Source organism: Hypoxylon fragiforme (assembly GCF_022984875.1).
Source record: "Hypoxylon fragiforme strain CBS 206.31 chromosome Unknown GGS25scaffold_9, whole genome shotgun sequence".
Lineage (NCBI taxonomy): Eukaryota > Fungi > Ascomycota > Sordariomycetes > Xylariales > Hypoxylaceae > Hypoxylon > Hypoxylon fragiforme.
This window is the reverse complement of record NW_026054764.1, coordinates 2,521,495-2,539,953: the sequence shown is the minus strand read 5'-3', so window position 1 is coordinate 2,539,953 and position 18,459 is coordinate 2,521,495. Positions and strand designations below refer to the sequence as shown.

The following is an 18,459-nucleotide window of genomic DNA, read 5'->3' as shown; positions in this document are numbered from 1 at the left end:
ACTTCAGAACGGGTTGGGTATATCCTTTGGGTATTAGGGGTTAGGGGTACTAAGTTACACGGGACTATAAAATATGAGAATTGAATACGAACGAAGTCAGGCCAGTTAAATAAAATAGTATTTATTTCATTTCCGTTGATTACCGTCAATTCGTTAATATTCGTACCCTGAACCTCCAGTGCAGTTTTTCAACGCCCATAATAGTACAGCATGGGAATGCCATTAGATGGGTACCATACTACCCACTGACCTTTTTCATTTCTCTGCCACACATCTATCGTCCCACGCGAATAACACCAGCCGCAATCAGCTTCTGAATCTGGGAACGCACGCTTGGGTTACGCATATGCTCTTGAAGAGCGGCAGGTTCAGATTGAGCCTGCTGGAGGATGGACTGCATCACAGGGTCTTGCATGATACTCATAATCTATATCAAGCGCGTTAGTCAGATGTTTTCTATACACAGCATCTCTTACTTTTTGTCAGAAAAGGGGAAACTCACCTCCGGGTCTTTCATTATTCGTTCGCGGGTTTGGTCTTCCGTCTCGTTCTCGCGCGCCGAGTACATGGCCTGTAGCGCCTTCTGTTGCTGTTGCTCGATCTCCCGGGAGTTGGCGTTGTTGTGGTGTTCGGCATCCACCGCTGAAGCCTCGTTGCAAGCGTCAATGCACTTGGAGTAGTCGCGCATGCCAAAGTAGATCTGAGCTTTGCGGATGTACGCCCGGATGAACTTGGGATCCTTCTTTATGGCTATGTTGCAATCATCGAGAGCGCTGGGGAACTCAAACAACTTGACAAAGGCGGCTGCGCGGTTGCTGTATCCTCGAGGGTCTTCCGGCGCGCGCTTGATCATTTCCGTGTATGCAGCGACGGCACCGGGGAAGTCCTGCTCTTTGAACTTCTTGTTACCCTCCTCACGTGCTTCCTCGGCCTTTGCTGGGTCAATGTATGCCGTTCTAGTTTCCTCAATCTTTCTACGCTCTGCTGAGCGTAGCTTGTTGACAGTGTCAGGTGTTCGGTGTTCGGTCAAAGATTTTTGGTAGTTCTCGATCGCGGCTGCGAGGTTGTGCTGTTTCTCGTACGCCGTGCCGATACGTGCGTACGACTTGGCAATGGTCTTGAAGTCAGCATAGATCTGACGACCCTCCTCAATAGCCTCGGTGCAAGCGTCGATACAGGCCTGGTAGTCACCCTTTTCAAAATAGGCGGCACCGAGGTTGTTGAGATAGGTGATGTCCTTGTGGAGCTCCCAGGCCTTTTTGTAGTGTTGAATGGCCTCATCAAAGTTGCGCTTCTTGTAGTTCTCCGTACCCAAGGCCTTCTCCTTGTCAGCTTCCTCCTTTGCCTTCTTCTTTGCTAGTGCCTCCTCATCTACTTCCTCTTCGGGTTCCGGCTGAGGAGCCTTGGCAGGCTCGGATTTGGATGGAGGTGCAGAATCTGATGGCACTAGATCTGGCATGTCGACATCTTCTTCAGCTTCCTTGGCGCGGGAAGAGGAAGCTCCTCCGGTAGCTCCTGGGATATCATCGGCTCCCCCCATGGTCATGTCGACACCCATCAAGACGCCCAGTACTTGAATTAGGCGGGGATCGCTGAATAGCTCCTGGGTATTCTGGGGGTTCTTTTGTATAGCCTGGATCTTGGCCACGAAAGAAGGATCGGCGAAAAAGCCACTGGTCTTGGGGTTGCTCATCAACTTTTGCAATAGGTTGGGATCACTGAACATTTTCCCAAGTCCGCCAGTAGGATCAGCACCGAAACCGGAACCTAATAGCATGTAAGTGTTTGTTCTACAAGCCTGAAGGATGTATATAGAGAGGTCACTTACCGGCTTCCTGTTCCATAGCCCGTTGGACAGAGGCGAGTGAGTTCTTAAGACCCGCATTGTTGGGATCAAGCTTGAGGCCTTGCTCGTAAGCATCACTGGCACCTAACAGGTCACCAGAACCGTGTAAAGCGGCACCCTTTCTTCCCCATCCTCTCGGCCAGTCTGGCTTGATCTCGGTTGTCTTCTCAGCATCTTTCAACGCATTGGCCCAGTCCTTTTTGGAGGCGTAGGCAGCAGATCGGTTGCTGTAGAAGATGTGGTTGCTAGAATCTATGGAAATGGCTTTGGTGAAAGCATCACTGGAGACAGGGTTAGTTTACCTGAATTCTCCCAAGTATAATATAAGAGCAAACGTCGAACAAACATCGCATCGTAGACAGGTTAGACTTACATAGCCTCGTCGTATTTGTGTTCGGCAATAGCCTTATTGCCTAGAGCTTTCAGCTCATCTGCGGAGGCCATGATTATTTTCCTTGATTTTATGCTTCAGTATGAGTACGACTCAGAAATTAGAATTCGAATGGTTATTTATTCGCAAACAAGTTTTTCAAAGTTTTCGAATAGAAAGAGTGAAGAGAAAGAAGAAGAATGGCTTGCTGAGAATTATCTTTTTAGGGTCGAAGGCGATGAATTCGAGAGCTTTCCATGGCATGGTGGGGTTCCAACATAACTATGGTATGTACATAGTACCATGTACCCTCGATCTATTTATCGATAAACTCAAGCTACTACCTACCTAGTAGTACTAGGTTAGTGTCATGCCAAGAGACCCTTGGTGCTGAGATAAGGTACCTTGCGATAAGAAAGGTTCAAGAAATATTTCCTTACCAGGGACTAGGGAGCTTAGCGCGGGGCAGAAGCGCGTCAAAATGTCAAATGTCAAATCGCATTCATCAATCTTTATTCATACTTCAATCTTCCATACTTGAAATCTTTCTTCACATTAGCCGAGTTTACATTTAAGTCCTATTATTATGTACCGAGATATTATCATTGAAACAATCTGGTACTGATAAGAGAGACTTATGTGACATTATTTTTTCCTGGGGTTGCTTCTTTCTATTTTCAATATACCTCGCTTCTATAACATCGCATTTTGTCGCATTTCGTAGCCGTCCGAGTCATCTCGGAACGCTGACCCGACAGCTATAACATACATACAATACCCCCCATATCATATTCCAAAATGGACGACAAAACCTCGATCCTCAAGGATCAGCTTTATGCTGCCTGCGAGGAAGCATGCAAGGATAATCCAGATAGGCTCTTCTCCCAAGAAGATCTCACGGCCCTCAATGTCGTTCCTGCCAAGGATGTGAAGAAGCTGCTCCAGATTGTCCAGATCCTCACCAAGGAGCGCCTCTTTGCCCCCGTCCACTTTCACAGCGGGCTAGCATGGCGACTTCGTCCTGAGGCCGAGGCGGCCAAGTAAGTTATATTCCAATCATCATCCCAATGCTAACAAAAAAAAACACATCAAATTAACACTCACCTTCCCAGGTACCAGGCCCTGACCTCCGAGGACCAAGTCCTAGTATACGAGATCATAGACTCCGCCGGCCCGGAAGGATCATGGCAGCAGGACATCAAGAAGCGCCTAAACCTTCAAGACAACGCACTCCGCAAAGCCCTCAAGGAGCTCGAGATCAAGCGCTTCATCAACCAGTTCACCACCGTCGAGAACACCTCCAAGAAGATGTGGATTAAGTACGGCATGCAGCCCTCTGCCCGCGCCACCGGAGGTCCCTGGTACACCGACCAGTTTCTGGACGAGGCCTTCATCGACGCCCTGCAGTCCGTTGTCGTCAACATCATCAAGGAGAAAGGCAGCTACCGCAGCACCGCCGAGCGCAACGTGCGGAGCGTCAGCCCCGTCCTCCCCAAGAAGGGCGTCATCCGCGGCGGCCTCTCCGACGCCGCCATAAAGAGCAAGAAGCGCTCCGCCGACGCCATCTCTAAAGACGACCCCCCCTCCACCTCTTCCACAACCTCCAAGTTCCGCGGCGCCGTGCGGCTACCTCTGATCGCAGGCTACACGGGCTACCCCACGGCCCAAGAGATAACCGCCGACATCGTCAAGATGAACGTAGCCAAAGGCCAGCCTTTAAAAACAGAGCACGTGCAGGAACTGATCGACATCCTGGTCTGGGAGAGCCGGATCGAGGAGGTCAAGATGGGCGACCGGGTCGGCTACCGCGCCGTGCGCGTCTCCAAGCACAACCCCGACATAGTGAAGCTCGACAGTGAGGATTTCTGGGAAGCGCGAACTAATGGTTTGACTACCGTTCCTTGTGGCAAGTGCCCTGTGTTTGAGCTCTGTGAGGAGGGTGGCCCTGTGTGGGCAGGAGGGTGCGAGTACTTTGACAAATGGCTGGCATAGTCAACATATACCTATATGTATACATGGTGGAAATCTGTTCTTTTTTCTATTTTGTTTTTATTAGAATTAACTTGCACACCGCAAGACATAGGTAGCATGGCGTTGGGTAGGAAAATACGTGTTCACAACGTTCACAAAAAGAGGTAATATGAAACAATTTGGTTCACGGTTTATAGGTAGATAATTGGTCACAACGCATATTCTGTAAAAGTCTTCTTACACGGTGGCAAAGCAAGACAAATGTTATTTGTAGCTATCTAGCGTTAATTGGAAGACATGCTAGTCTATTTGTCCTGCAGCCTCATCTACACCGAAATTTTCGTTCAGCCCTTTCGCGTGCCTTACGCCAAGTGTAAGCAATTGGCACATGATGCTGTAAAAAATGTTACACGCAATCAAGGACGGTAATGGCAAAGCCGTCATGCTTTATGGCAGCTCGCCCGAGTTGACGATGGTGGGTCGCTTGCCATACTTGATGGCGCCGCTCTGAGAACCTGTAGCCTCAATGGCTTTTACAATGGCTATCGAATCTTCATCGGCAACAACGCCGAAGGGGACATGGCGTCCATCGAGCCAGCTGGTCTTGACGGTGGTGATGAAGAATTGAGAACCGTTGCTGTTACACGGACATGTCAGCTGTGAGCCTTAACCGGAATTGCAGTTTAGAACTTACGTGTTAGCACCAGCGTTAGCCATGGACAAGGTGTACTTGTTGGTGTGCTTAAGGTCGAGGTTCTCGTCGGCGAACTTCTCGCCGTAGATAGACTTGCCACCAGTGCCCTGAGGTAATTGAGTTAATATGACTCATCTATGAAGACGATGGCAGAGTTAGATAACTTACGTTACCACGGGTGAAGTCACCGCCCTGGAGCATGAACTCGGGAATGATACGGTGGAACGACGATCCCTTATAGCCGAAGCCCTTCTCGCCAGTGCAGAGAGCGCGGAAGTTCTCGGTAGTCTTGGGTACAAGACCCTTCCAGAGGTGTAGGTTAATGCGGCCGGACTGGGCTGCAAAGGTGTTAGGCACAATAGCTAACAATAGCTACAATGGAGCTCGAGAGTGATGTAAAATAGTAATGAGAAGGGGTTGGATTGAACTTGGAAAATCAATTGGAAGTCTGGTGTAAAAAATACATCAAGTATTTTACACGACAGTGACTTTGAAAACAGCCATCAACGATTCCAATTGTAGATAGGTGCAATGTGAAGAAGTGATCAAACAATGTAGACTTACGTTTAACAGTGGCAGTAGGCTGGCCGTTCTCCATGACGGGACCCTCCCACTCCACGTCGAAGAAGCTGGAAGTCCGATTAGCTTAGCTCTATTGCAAAAGAAACAAAACAAAAACAAAATAAAAACATTGTAATTAAAGAGCTGAAGGGGGAAACTTACACCTTGGTTATCTCGTTAGACATTTTGGTAGTGGTTGCTGAAAAGAATCGAATGGATGGTTTAGTTGTTGTAGATGGAGAGAATGTCGATGCTCTCGGGAAGATAGATTGGCGGAAGCAAGAAGTAGAAGTTGAAGTTGAAAATGAGGAAGAGGAAGAAGAAAACGCAGCGCGGGGCACTCGAAGGAGGGGTTGTCTCATCATCTTTGCGGATTGGATTAGTTAGGTAGTTGCGTCTGAGGGAGGGGTCAGCATTAAAGCTAACAAGCCAATCACGTAACTGGAATCCAGAAAAAAAAAAGCTCTTTCCGAGTGAGGGGCTGGGGGAAGGGGCTATAAGGTGGGGTTGAGAGGTGTGTGAAAAGCACAATGCAATGTTTGTACCAATTCTGCGTGTATCTTGTATTTGATGTTGTACCAACTACTTTGTACCACATGTGCAGTACACATCACACACACCTTGCATCCATGAAAGTGTGTGCAATTTTGTACATAATGAAGCACATAAGTACCCAGTACATGCAGGCTGATGTAGAAGAGGGGCCAGGTTCCAACACCGTATGTACATACATACATGTAGAAGGAGCTGTCGTCACTCAACAACCCTTCCTCTCACCTACTCCCACACTCGAAGCGGAATAGATGTACATTGTATGTATTAAATCAGGAACTGGCCCACTGTTTGTATTCTGCCAGGTATTATGGATACTTCCAAGAATGTTGTCAGAACGTAATAAGAGATTCATTTATATTGGGCAATGAGAAACATAACAATAAATCACTCGAGTTGAGAATCATTCGACAAAAGCAGAAACATGTAAGAAGAAAAGGGAAAATGCAGATGAGATAATCAATGGCAAAAGGGGCAGGAAATACATATGTAGGTACTACTATTGATGTATGTAGCACCAACTACAAGGTACCTACTAGGTATCCAAGGCCATTCAAGTTCTCCGGGAGTGAGAACTTGAATCCTCATAGTAAGATACCGCCCCCTTTTTTCTGCATGTCTTGGGTAATTGCTTTCTCTGGGAGAGAGAACCTTGGAAGCATCTTGGTTCTACATCACCATTAAGTCAATGGCCCTCAGAGAGGTAGCAATGGATGGTGACCGCATAGTTTAAAGCATGGAAGTGACGTTTTTTAGGATAGGGAATATTGAATGAAACCCCCAGCGTATCCTTTCTCACTTGTATAAGTTTTCAAGCAAGCAAGAAACCAAACCAAGCATAGGTGAACATCGAAATCCCTCATCATCACTTGTGCTTCGAGCATACATAAATGCTTTGACCTCTTGCCACACTTGTGGGATGCACACAATTTCATGAACTCAGGCTTCCTTGTCGCGGCTTCAGACATGCGAGAAGCAGCCCACTAGAGACGCATGCAACACCCATACAAGCACACCATTTCGAGGCAGTACTTGGGAAGTCGGCAGAGTTGCGACTCTATGGGTACCCCACTCCCGCCCTCTCCATCCATCAAAGATCTGACTAGGAGATGCCGTCGCTTGATACGTGCCAGTTCCTAGATAGTAGTGTAACTTGAGGAATCTTCCAGCACTGTCCGCAACAGAGAGCACTGAGCGAAGTTGAGAGCGAGATCGATATCTGCACATTGTTCTCAAGGTGACAAGTTGGAAGAAGGTGGGTAAAAGATAGATAGTAATACAAGGAAATATGTTACATACCCTAAAAAGCTTTAAGAAATTAATGTTTCTCACAGAATTACTATCGATCGTCGATTTTGACAGTGATTAGAAGTCTCAAACAAATTTTCAAAAATTTCAACTGGGCAAGCAAAGCTCTGCGAGTTTAACGGAGCAAGCTGCAGAGACGAAGCTGCCCAGGTGGCCCAAGCTCTTCAATGTTCAGATTCCAGAATAGTACTAGTTAGGTACAACTTGTGCATAGGTAGTCACGAGTCACGTGCACAAGACTATGATTAGATATGTAACTATCCAAATGTTTGACATCAAGGTGGTCATTGCGCCAATCGCCCTTGTCGGGCATTGCTCTACTACCATGGATCCCGATGGTTGGCAAGTTAAAGTAAAGTGTTCAACTCCAAAAACCCAAAACAAGAAAGAGAAAGCATCGCATCACCACTTATTTCATCCAACTCACCAGGATTGCGCTGGCTTCATTGGATTTACTTGAAATTCACCATTGTATCACGACATTAACCTTCATCATCCGTCCCTTCATTGGGACAAACAAGTTACTCTTCGTATAATACCGTATAAACACCCAACATGGATCTCAACAGTCTGAAGGACCAAGTGTCCAACTTGACCTTGTATGATCTCAAAGCTGGCGTTCGCAAGGTTCAGAATGGTAAATATTCATTTTTCAGTATAACGCGATTTCCATGGGATCAGCAATGCTCACTCATATTAATTCATAGCCGTCATGAACTACACCGAAATGGAGGCAAAGGTTAGTTAGTATCTCGCCAAATAGTTAAGGCCAAGCAATTCAACGATGCTGACATGCGCGCAATAGGTGCGAGAAGCGACCAACAACGAGCCATGGGGTGCTTCCTCGACAATTATGCAGGAGATTGCCAATGGCACCTTCAACTAGTACGCGCTTCTCTTTATCCCATCCGCCCATTGTCATGTTATAGATATTCTTTGCTAAATTGATTTTTGCTAGCCAAACACTTAACGAAATTATGCCCATGATCTATCGACGATTCACTGAGAAGTCCGCCGAGGAATGGAGACAAATTTACAAGGCGCTTCAACTACTCGAGTTTCTCATCAAACACGGCTCTGAGCGCGTCATTGATGACGCGCGAGGCCACATCACCCTCCTCAAGATGCTACGGCAATTCCACTTCATCGATCAAAACGGCAAAGACCAAGGTATCAATGTACGCAACCGTGCAAAGGAACTTGCCGAGCTTCTAGGCGACGTCGAACGCATTCGGGCCGAGCGGAAAAAGGCGAGGGCCAACAAGGCCAAATACACCGGTGTAGAGGGTGGTTCGATGGGCGGCGGCTTCTCCGGTGGTAGTAGCCGCTATGGTGGATTCGGTAGCGAATCTGGCGGCTTTGGAGGTCCGTCTGCGGGATACGGTGGCTACTCCGGGGGCGTCTACGGAGATGGTGGTGGCTTCGGAGGGCAGTCCGATGATTGGAGAGATACTGGCAATAGCAATCGCGCCGATAGATTTGAGGAGTACGACGAGTATGATGAGGGGGCCGCGACGTCAAGTTCTGCTCGGGCGAAACGACCTGAGAGAGGCGAGAGAATGGGCATCAAGAAGACCACCCCCACTGAGCCCCCGAAGAAGAAAGAGCCCGAAGTTGACCTCTTCTCTTTTGACGATCCCGTACCTGCACCAGTTGCCACAGCTTCTTCCCATGCCCCGGCAAATGGTTCGTCAGCTCTCGCTTCACTGTCTACGACGAATAACGACGACGACGACTTTGATGATTTCCAGTCGGCAACGCCTCCACCCCCGAACAATATGGGTATGTCCACACCCATGGTGACATCGAGCGCGCACTCCACCGCCCAATTTGCTGCACCAAGGCCTGTATCTGGACCACAGCAAGCCAATCTCACTGACATGATGTCGGCCATCTCACCAACCACAAGCTCTACCAGCACTCCTGCGGCAAACTATTCATCTTTCAGCATACCTCCAGCTACTGGTATGGCCACTCAGGCACCGAAGCCAGCCATGAGCTTCCAATCGGCGGCGCCCAACTATTACCAGTCCGTACAGGTAGCCCAGCCGACGGGGTCATCCATCTCTGGGCTATCTTCATCTAGCGTAGCTACACCTTCGGGCTTCTCGGCGCTCAACAAGCCGGCAGCTCCGGCCGTAGCTAAGCCGTCTGCAGGCGGCGACCCGTTTGCAAATCTATGGGGACAAGCTGGTAGCGGCGTAAAGAAGCCTACCACTACCACGCCTACTGGGCCTAAGATGGGCCAACTTGCCAAAGAGAAGACCAGTGCTTCCCTCTGGGGCGCGCCCGCGCCGAAAACCCAGCCAAGCGCTGGAAGCAGCGGTCTAGACGATCTATTAGGGTGAAAGTGATTAATAGCTAGGTACCTAGTTATGGGCACTGCCATTGTCATCTCGTTGACGAGATAGATAACTTTTATATACCACGTCAGCATCACCTTTTGATTTTCATTGTGCCTGTCACGCAGTGCTACAAGTGGACAGCACAAGTTGGAAGTGAATGAAGTGGGCTGGAGTGGGTGGACTACAGAATTGATGGACTAGATGTGATTACAAACAAAAAGGGCGTCGAGGAGTCAAAAGAATTACAATTGCACGAGCTCAAGATAGCAGAAAATATAATGAGATCTTGTCTTGATGTTTCCGTTTCATACCTACGTAAGCAATAAACACGAACGTGAACGGCGTGGGTTACCTAATCAATGGGCAACGCAACTTTGATAATCGAGTGATTGTACCGTGATCAATGTTCTCGACCGTACGGTGGTGGTGGTGGCTTTTCATCGATGGTTTCAGGTCGCGATAGAATCATCGGCGGTGGGTCTGCGCGGCTCAAACCTAGCAAGAAAAGCTTTAACTCCCATTCTCCACTATAGCTTCATTGGCTAGGAGTGAAAGCAGCAAGCATTGTAGCTAGGTAGTCTGTATCGAAGTTTGATGTTGATAGTGACCGCCTACATATAGGTTGCATTGAACAACTAGTAACTAGGTTAGTTATGTAGTATGTATGTAGGCATGATAATCGAGGCCAGCGGCTAACGATGTTGCTAGCCGCGGCCGCGCTTAAGGTCCCCCTTGAAAACCAGGTAGGTAATCTCTTTTCATTTCGTCGCGAGCTACGCCGTCAGCCAACCAGAATTCTCCGAGCCCCAAGCCCACTTCTGTAGTTGAGACGACGCTAGGGGATCGAGACGCCTTCATTGGGTACCTATATTCTCTTTTCCCAATTTTTTTTTCTTTTTGCCTATGTAATGAATGCATGGCATAGCAATCGTAGAATTTTATAGTCATCATCCTCGGAAAAATGCTAGGGATGGGGATATTGAGGCTGGGGCTTGTATGTATGTATGTATGGGGACATCTAGCTCCTCCCATTGGGCGCCCCCAGCGCGTCGTCGTTCCCGCCATCCACTGCAAGTATGCACCGGCAGCGTTGTTGCGAAAATAGCAATGTGGATTCCCATCATCCAAGGAAAACCGGGATTATGCAGTATACGTAGTGTAGACAGGTAGTTTTGTAGAGGATCGCTCGTCTCGGTGTATACCATGAAGCAAGTACTTAAGGTGTAGCCGTTCCCCCCGTAGATGGAAGGAAAATCTTTTTATTCCAAGCATCACACGCAACATCACTTCTATTTTCATTAAAAGTCCTTTCTTTTTTTCCTTTTCCTTTTCGGGTTCTCTTTCCTATTTTCCATTATCTCCTTAACTGTCTGTCTGTCTGTCTGTCTGTCTGTCTGTCTGTCTTTAGATTCTCGGCGCCTTTCTCTGGTTTATTTTCTGGGATTAGGTATAAGCACAAGAAAACGAATTTCCTATAGGTAGTCACGATTTCTTCACGATTTCTTGACTCGATACGCCAATCTTTTATTTCGTCTTCGTCTTTCTTCGTCACAGTATATCTAGACCTGCTCCAGCGCCAGTACCTCGCTCTTTTTGAAAAAGCAAACCCGAAATCTTTATAACCGTTGAGCGATCACTCCTTCAAAATTCATTCCTCAACCCCCCTACCGTCATTCCCCTATCCGCGGCAGCGTCTCCCCACGCATACCGTGCTCAACTCCGCCAACCCTCGCCCAAGACTGTCGCTCATTACCGACTTTGGAACGAGTATTCCCTTGAGAATGCGTTTCCAGACCCCCCAGCTCGGCGCCCTAGGCGTTACCTTTACGGCTTTTCGGGCGATGCAGTTTGTCTCGCTCGTTGCTATCATCGGCTTAGCTGCCAACTTCATCAATGAGATCGTGAGCTCCCAGCTCGATGCCCCGGATGTGCTTGTGGGAACTATTGTTGTGGTACGTATATAAAGAAAACGATATAGAAAAGAAAATAGAATAATAGCTAACTTCCTCACAGGCAAGCATTGCGACCCTTTACGTCTCAATCTCGTACATTCTTTACTACGACAGGCTGCTCCCTCTCCTCGTCGCCGGTGCAATCGATCTCATGCTCCTAATCGCTGCGATCGTGGTCGCCGTCACCATCGGGAAGCCCTTGTCCATGCTCAAATGTGAGCTGCTTCCCCAACCTACGCCGCCGACTGAAACATTCACTGTATCCATGTCCATCTCGGCACGCGACTACACCTCAGCGGCTACTAGGTATAACACCTACCTGGCACTGATCACCACTGACCAGCCGCACTGCTACGAGATCAAGGCCGTCTGGGGCCTGAGCATCTCGCTCTGCGTGCTGTTTGCCTTCTCTGCCGTCATCTGCATCGGCCTCTGGCGCCGCATCAAATCCACCACGATGGCACCTCCGAAGGACATTGAAGGCTAGGGGCGCGCGGGCGCACGTGGAGGCTCGAGAGAGGCGATTATGGACGAGAAGTTCGGGGGAGCAGCCCGACAACAGATTTCTGGTCCCACCGCTCTCGGAACCAGGCTTCTCTCCCCGAAAACCTCCTCCTCCGGATCGCGGTGGGTCTCCCCGCATCCGCATCCGCCTCCACTTGTAGCGCCCAAACCTGCACACCGGGCCCCTATTTTCCGGTCCATCGACCAAGATATCCCACCGGTACCACCCGTTCCTATGATTCTAAATGTCAATACTAGCCAAACGGTCATCACTGGCCAGCCCTTGGCCACCAATATTCAACCTCCCGCTCCGGCAGCGACGAGGTCTCTGAACAACCGACAGGAATCCCCTAACGAGGATTTCATACCCATCATGCACAATCCTTTCCTTGACCGCGTTGCTCCTCATCCTCTTTCCCCTGCTATCACTTCCAACATTAGGACAGCAGTGATAGCAGCAAGAGCAGCGCCACAAACAATCGTAATCCCACCCACCCCCAGCGACGACGGCTTCACCCCCGTCACCCCGACCCCCATCTCACCCATCCTCAAAAGGTTCCAGCTCACTAGCCGGGCCCCGCCGCTGGTGCAGCAGCCCCGTGACGCGCTTGGTATACCGATTGGAAAGAAGTTTCTCCGCTCGAAGAGCCAGGGGGCGAGGGCGAGACGGGCGGAAGAAGAAAATCAGAAAATACAAAAAGAAAGAGAAGGAGAGGAAAAAGGAGGAGTAGAGGATGGCTATGGTGGTGGTGATAATGATGATACGACGCCTTTAAGCCCGACGGGTGCTCGCGATCTGCTGGCAAAGCCGGCGCGGAAGACGCTGTGGGGGGCGATGATCGAGGGATGGTGGGATCTGGGGCTGTTGGAGAGGGGGAAGAGTCTGAGAAGGAGGGGTGGTGGGTGATGAGGATGAGGATGAGGATGAGGGTATTACGTGGTGTAATGTTTGTTTATGTGATTTGATTTCGGGGCTTGCGTGGGAAGGGATATAATGTAATGAATGGCTTGGCCTGGTTTTGGGTTGGAGTTGTCTTTTTCCAAGGGGGGTTTTTAGGTGCATTTGCTATACTTACCTCACATATCTATCTAATAGGTTAGTAGGTAGTAGGTAGTAGGCAGGGGAAAATAATACAAGTTGCTATACCTTAGAATTTTCTGGCTTCATAACAGACTTCTCTCGTTTGGATGGTTGAGAACTTTGACCTGACAGTATTAACCCAAGAACCTAAAAAGCAGCTGTCTACCCCAGGTAGTCTAGTACTATTTAGGCCTAGCATTATCTGCACCAACTTATTTTTAGCGTGATTTCTCGTTCTTTAGTGCTTTGCCGCAGTGCCGCAGCTGCCGGAGAACAGCCCTGAAAGACTCCCACTTAACCTAAACCTTACTAGGTGGATTCAGCTGCCAGGTTTAGAGGGCTGAGCTTCTGTAACTCAATTTACAGGAAACCATTCTAGGTAACGTGAACGTGGTCTTGATCATCTCCAGTTCATCCAACAACAACATTGAGCACCCGCCCTTACTACTAGTAGTACATACATACTACAATCATACATTCAATTATCATCCACATCCATCCTTTGTTATAACAGTAAAATCTCGTAATGATGCCATTGATTTATCCTTCTTTTCCTTCGTGAATTTGTTCCTCTCCCATGTTCTAATCTTTACAGCCTTGTATTTCATCATGGAGATACCCAACCAGGGAGATATGCGAGGTATGCACGTCATCCCCATCGTGATGCGAACTTCTTCTATCACAACTTCTATCACTTCCATGTAACCCTTCGACTTCGACCCGCATGACTAACCAGACCTCCGCTTATCATTACAGATATATCCTGGTCTAACATACCAACCGAATTCCTATTGACCGAACTTTCCAAGCGACATGGAGCTGGCAACTCTATGCCTAGTGGTGGTAGTGAGAAGCCAGTCTGTGGATCTGGCGAGAAGGGCGTCTACGATACAGGATTGCACGTTTTCGCTTTGTTCCTTATCCTCACCCTAAGTTGTCTCGGTATGTCTTATCCACGAATCGTCGTAATTGTATTTGTTTCCTGGTACATCTTGTAGATCCTATTCACTAACCAGCTGGATAACAAATTTAATAGCATGTGGCTTTCCCCTCTTCTCCAGTCAGTCGTTCAAAAGTGGACGCGCCAGTACCATCATCTTTCTCAGTCAACACTTCGGAACTGGCGTCTTGATCGCAACTGCTTTCGTCCATCTACTACCTACCGCCTTTATGTCCCTGACCGATCCCTGCCTTCCGAATTTATTCACTCAAGGATACCCCCCTATGGCCGGCTTGGTAGCCATGGTCTCGGTTTTAGTCGTCGTGACAGTGGAATCATGGTTAACAACTAGAGGCGCCGGGCATTCACACTCCCACAATCACACATGGGACTCGGATGATGATAATGAGGAAGCTGAGGATAAACATGTCCACGCCAACGGCGGTGGTTTGGCTGCCAAGAGAGCTACCAGCCACAGGCCAGCAGATATTGCCCTAGAGGATCTTGGAGCTAGGCAAGGTCTTATGGCGGATGTCTCACCGTTACCCGAATCCACACCTACTATTGTAACCTCATCGCCGAACGGGGACAGGAAGGAATTTAGATCTAATCGCCACAGTAGCGATGGCGACGATGACGACGACGATGATGATGATTTAGAGTTAAACCTCAACGAGCTCGATCCTACGGATGGCGATGATGCGCAGCCTCTTGCTGGCCCCAATGGAGCTAATCGATCAAGCCGACATGGTGAGGCTGCATTGTCGCAGATGCCTCCCGCACCTGAAGAACAAAAACGTCTAATGCTTCAATGCATGCTGCTCGAAGCTGGCATCCTATTTCACAGTGTCTTCATTGGCATGGCTGTCTCTGTCGCCACCGGGCCACCCTTCGTGGTCTTCCTAGTTGCTATTGCATTCCACCAGACATTCGAAGGCCTCGCTCTTGGATCTCGTATTGCCGCTATCCGATTTCCCCGATCGTCTGCGCGCCCCTGGCTGATGGTTCTCGCCTATGGGCTTACTACTCCCATTGGCCAGGCCATCGGTCTCGCCGTACATAGGTTATACGATCCTCTTAGCCAGACAGGCCTCCTCATGGTTGGCTTTATGAACGCCATCTCGAGCGGTCTGCTACTCTTTGCAGGTTTGGTTCAGTTATTAGCGGAAGACTTCCTCACGGAAAAGAGCTACAAGTCTCTCAAAGGAAAGAGGCGACGAAATGCCGGTCTAGCTGTTTTCGCGGGCGCAACGCTAATGGCCCTCGTCGGTGCTTTTGCTTGAATGTTTACTTGCCAATGATATGAATCTTTTTAATGGGAGAATGGGAGTTCCGGGTATGGAGTCAAAATTATTTTAGAAATGGGCATTTGATTGATTGGGGCTAGGTAAAAGAAGAGATGATGACCTAGGTAGCTAAATACTAATGCGTACCGAGCTAGGCGCAATGCCAGAAAATTGCCTACCTACCTAGGCACGTACGATATTCGTGTAATATTCGTGTATTACCCAGGGAAGATAGCCCCAGGTGAGTATGTCAATGATGTATAACTTATCCCTTATCGCTTATCACAGAGAACTTCAATATTCAGTAGGTCATGGTTAATATGAATCGTCTCCCCCTTTTTACCTCCTTCGATCTATTTCATGGACAAGTGCCGTAATGTGATTTATATCAATCTCCTTTTTTGCTAAAGCTACCCTGCCTAGTCCGTATATAGGTACCTATAAGTATATATCTGTATTTCATAAATAACTATGCTAGTTTAGGCACAGCAGTGGCCCAGGGATAGGCCGTCGTCATGGGACCGCCGTAGCTCCCTAGGTCGTTGTAGTCCTTGGTGATGGTCTGGTTCTGGAGGATCTTGGTTACGAAGGGAAGGACACTGTTACTGTTATTTTGAAGATTTCAGGTTAGCGTTGGGATCTAAAGGAATCTACTGGAATGGCTATTGTGAGTTGAGGTGGTGGAAAAAGAGGCGGGGGGGGGGGGGGTATCATTCCCGACAATCTGAATGAGAACGGGCAAAAGGGGGAAGGGAGGTGGGAGGTGGGAAGAGTCAAAGAGTTCGAGCCGAGGATGGATAATGGCACGCAAAAGAATAAAATCCACATACAACCCACTCATATCGCAATGGCCGCCCCCACGAACCGACATGGCAATCTGATCCCCGACGCCCAGCCAGTCGTACACCTGCTTGGCCGCCGGATACACAATGACCGCCGTGCCCTTCGAGTTGGTGAACTGGTCCCCGGTCCCCTGGTCCACCACCAGCGCCCTCGGCGCGATCGCCGCGGCGATCGTGTGCGCGTCGTACGGCAGGCTCTCGGCGTGGCCCACGAACGTGCCCAGCGTCGCGTCGGTCCACCACCCCGCGCCGCTCTTGCTGTTCTCCAGCGTCTCGTCCTGCCCGCTCAGGCCGTGGTAGCGGTAGGGGCCGAGCCCTTGCACGCCGCTGCTCATGGGCATGGTGAGGGTTATGCGGGCGTCGAGCAGGCCGGCGGCGAGCGCGGCTTTGCCGAGCCGCGAGCACCCCGTCACGCCGACGCGGGTGGGGTCGATCTCGGGCACCGAGGCGTTGAGCGCGTCGAGGACGCGGTGGAAGCCCCAGGCCCAGGCTGTGAGGGCGCCTGTTGTTGTGTAGGGTTAGCTTGGTTGGCGGCTTTGTATATTGCCTTGGGTAAGTAGGTAGGTAGGTAGTGAGGTCTATCGTCTTAACACCAGAATATGAATATGAAGAAAGTAGGTAGTCTTGGAAAAGGGGGGGGCAAGAGTCATAGAAAAAGGTGGAAGAGCCAAATGGTACACAAAGGAAAAAAAAAGGAAAAAAGAGGGGGCTACCGATATCACGCCCATTGTAGATATCCCAAAACGCCCCCGTCTTCGCATTGCTGTCGGGCGCGACGCGCGTGTAGTCGAAGCCCACGACGGCGATCCCCGCTTGCAGGTACGGCTGGTTCGTCATGCCGCCGATGTTGATAACCACAGGTGCGGGACTGGTGGTGGACGGGAGCGCTAGCGTCGCGCTGAATTTCCCCGTCTTGCCACCCGCTGTCACCTCGATGTTCACTGTGTTGCCGCTCCGCGTTGCTTTGACGGTTTCTTGCGAGTGGTCTGGGTAGTAGCCGTATCTGTTTTTAGGGGGGGGGGGGGGGGGGGGGGTTAGAAGCTGTCTCTTCCTTGCTTGTTTGCTTGATTTTTTACGGGGTGGGAGGTAACAAACTGGTACTCTTGCAGCATCTGCAATATCTCAGGCTGCCGGCACTGGTACCACTCCTCGGGCGTCTGGATCCGGTTCTTGCCCTTGCCGGCCATCACGTCTGATGCGAAAGACGGCGAGCTGCCGCCCTCGCTGTCGGTCGTCGTGTACGCTAGCGGCAGCCAGGGGTCTGGGAGGGTCGTCTGGGTTGGGAGCTTCTCCCACGTAGGATAACTACCTGCCGACGGAACTGGCGCGCATTCGACTGCTCGTGCTCGAGCCGGTGCCGGTGGTGACTCTGGTCCTGCTGGGATAGCCGCCCCTAGCCATGGGAGAGCTACGGTTCCGATTACGGCGGCGTGCTTGAGAAATGGCATGGTTGGTAGGTAATGGACCTTCGTATCGAGTATGAGATGGACCGTAGGTAGCGGTAAGAGGTTTACTCTCTCAAGACCTCGTGGATGCTTTCAGGTAATATACCTACCTTCCCCATACATGCGATCTGGGGGGTCACATCAGTCTACAGCCGGAGCCTAGACCTCCTTGCCATACATCAGCATAGCCGCTACCCCGAGCTAGCTAACCGAGATATTTTTGGAGACATGATTAACGTAATCTTGAGGCTCATGAGGTAGCGCTTCACGATGTTTATCTCCCTCTATCTCCTCTAAGACTATGACGCATTTGTGTGGATGCGGCTTCTATGGCGTACTTGCCTGTTAATACATGGTTATCATATGAGTAAAGACTTCGTACTTGCGTTGTGTCGATCTAGTAGGACAGAAATATTCTCAACATTAGATCTTACCTGGGTCGAGATGAATGAGAGTTACGTATTGTTGGGGTCATCATTAATTCGAAAGACTAGACCCTCTGTGGGGTGATATCAAGGACTTTAGCCGGCGACCCTCAATACGAGGTATCACCATCGGCTCCAAGGGCTCGCTCAATGTGGAGAAGCTGTTCTTTGTTCATTAATTGAGTAGGTAAGGACCTAGGTATGTCGCCTATTGTTTTCAACTTTTTTTTCTTAACTACAACTTGTGTATGCTCGAAGCATGTAAACTCATTTATAACCGTATACTACCTATGTAGGTAGGTATCTATGGCGTCCTTAAATGCACCTCCTTTGGTTC

At 49.4% G+C, this 18,459-nt stretch overlaps 8 protein-coding genes across 8 annotated transcripts; 5 read left to right on the top strand and 3 right to left on the bottom strand.

The window, feature by feature from the left end:
- Positions 1 to 14: 14 nt before the first annotated feature.
- On the bottom strand, positions 15 to 2,485 carry GGS25DRAFT_508558 (heat shock protein). Its single transcript, XM_049262490.1, has 4 exons — positions 2,220 to 2,485; positions 1,829 to 2,127; positions 503 to 1,767; positions 15 to 427 (listed from the first exon to the last, which is right to left on the bottom strand). Exons 1-4 carry the CDS (start codon positions 2,288 to 2,290, stop codon positions 275 to 277), a joined length of 1,788 nt encoding a protein of 595 aa, XP_049113417.1. The 5' UTR covers positions 2,291 to 2,485; the 3' UTR covers positions 15 to 274.
- Positions 2,486 to 2,665: 180 nt separating this feature from the next.
- GGS25DRAFT_508557 (RNA polymerase Rpc34) lies at positions 2,666 to 4,407 on the top strand. Its single transcript, XM_049262489.1, has 2 exons — positions 2,666 to 3,256; positions 3,329 to 4,407. The coding sequence occupies exons 1-2, from the start codon at positions 3,015 to 3,017 to the stop codon at positions 4,206 to 4,208; spliced, it is 1,122 nt and encodes a 373-aa protein (XP_049113416.1). The 5' UTR covers positions 2,666 to 3,014; the 3' UTR covers positions 4,209 to 4,407.
- A 227-nt stretch (positions 4,408 to 4,634) lies between these two features.
- On the bottom strand, positions 4,635 to 5,627 carry GGS25DRAFT_525803 (cyclophilin, cytosolic form; the record flags this gene model as incomplete). The annotated part of the gene is made up of 5 exons (XM_049264866.1): positions 4,635 to 4,824; positions 4,882 to 4,988; positions 5,050 to 5,219; positions 5,446 to 5,510; positions 5,605 to 5,627. 5 exons carry the CDS (start codon positions 5,625 to 5,627, stop codon positions 4,635 to 4,637), a joined length of 555 nt encoding a protein of 184 aa, XP_049113415.1.
- Positions 5,628 to 7,648: 2,021 nt separating this feature from the next.
- Positions 7,649 to 9,990, top strand: GGS25DRAFT_508550 (ENTH-domain-containing protein; the record flags this gene model as incomplete). The annotated part of the gene is made up of 4 exons (XM_049262488.1): positions 7,649 to 7,939; positions 8,010 to 8,041; positions 8,108 to 8,187; positions 8,261 to 9,990. Coding segments are annotated over exons 1-4 (1,579 nt in total), but the record flags the coding sequence as incomplete, so codon positions are not given.
- Positions 9,991 to 11,071: 1,081 nt separating this feature from the next.
- GGS25DRAFT_534930 (uncharacterized protein) lies at positions 11,072 to 12,086 on the top strand (the record flags this gene model as incomplete). Its single annotated transcript, XM_049265826.1, has 2 exons — positions 11,072 to 11,599; positions 11,661 to 12,086. The coding sequence occupies exons 1-2, from the start codon at positions 11,429 to 11,431 to the stop codon at positions 12,084 to 12,086; spliced, it is 597 nt and encodes a 198-aa protein (XP_049113413.1). The 5' UTR covers positions 11,072 to 11,428.
- Positions 11,898 to 13,293, top strand: GGS25DRAFT_463887 (uncharacterized protein). The gene has a single exon (XM_049258954.1). The coding sequence runs from the start codon at positions 12,126 to 12,128 to the stop codon at positions 13,008 to 13,010; it is 885 nt and encodes a 294-aa protein (XP_049113412.1). The 5' UTR covers positions 11,898 to 12,125; the 3' UTR covers positions 13,011 to 13,293.
- A 234-nt stretch (positions 13,294 to 13,527) lies between these two features.
- On the top strand, positions 13,528 to 15,732 carry GGS25DRAFT_508528 (Zinc/iron permease). Its single transcript, XM_049262487.1, has 3 exons — positions 13,528 to 13,824; positions 13,941 to 14,126; positions 14,221 to 15,732. The coding sequence occupies exons 1-3, from the start codon at positions 13,794 to 13,796 to the stop codon at positions 15,405 to 15,407; spliced, it is 1,404 nt and encodes a 467-aa protein (XP_049113411.1). The 5' UTR covers positions 13,528 to 13,793; the 3' UTR covers positions 15,408 to 15,732.
- A 147-nt stretch (positions 15,733 to 15,879) lies between these two features.
- On the bottom strand, positions 15,880 to 17,700 carry GGS25DRAFT_525798 (carbohydrate esterase family 15 protein; the record flags this gene model as incomplete). Its single annotated transcript, XM_049264865.1, has 4 exons — positions 15,880 to 16,009; positions 16,241 to 16,754; positions 16,966 to 17,255; positions 17,348 to 17,700. 4 exons carry the CDS (start codon positions 17,698 to 17,700, stop codon positions 15,880 to 15,882), a joined length of 1,287 nt encoding a protein of 428 aa, XP_049113410.1.
- Positions 17,701 to 18,459: the final 759 nt, after the last annotated feature.

What these genes read in the sequence shown, in the direction of transcription:
- GGS25DRAFT_508528 (XM_049262487.1), top strand. Translation starts at nt 13,794, where the DNA reads ATGGAGATACCCAACCAGGGAGATATGCGAG. An exon ending in CAACCAGGGAGATATGCGAG is followed by an intron (nt 13,825 to 13,940) that starts GTATGCACGTCA and finishes TTATCATTACAG; the next exon opens with ATATATCCTGGTCTAACATA. An exon ending in CCTCACCCTAAGTTGTCTCG is followed by an intron (nt 14,127 to 14,220) that starts GTATGTCTTATC and finishes CAAATTTAATAG; the next exon opens with CATGTGGCTTTCCCCTCTTC.
- GGS25DRAFT_463887 (XM_049258954.1), top strand. Translation starts at nt 12,126, where the DNA reads ATGGACGAGAAGTTCGGGGGAGCAGCCCGACAACAGATTTCTGGTCCC.
- GGS25DRAFT_508558 (XM_049262490.1), bottom strand. Translation starts at nt 2,290, where the DNA reads ATGGCCTCCGCAGATGAGCTGAAAGCTCTAGGCAATAAGGCTATTGCC. An exon ending in CACAAATACGACGAGGCTAT is followed by an intron (nt 2,128 to 2,219) that starts GTAAGTCTAACC and finishes CCCTGTCTCCAG; the next exon opens with TGATGCTTTCACCAAAGCCA. An exon ending in GGCTATGGAACAGGAAGCCG is followed by an intron (nt 1,768 to 1,828) that starts GTAAGTGACCTC and finishes ACATGCTATTAG; the next exon opens with GTTCCGGTTTCGGTGCTGAT.
- GGS25DRAFT_508557 (XM_049262489.1), top strand. Translation starts at nt 3,015, where the DNA reads ATGGACGACAAAACCTCGATCCTCAAGGATCAGCTTTATGCTGCCTGC. An exon ending in CCTGAGGCCGAGGCGGCCAA is followed by an intron (nt 3,257 to 3,328) that starts GTAAGTTATATT and finishes TCACCTTCCCAG; the next exon opens with GTACCAGGCCCTGACCTCCG.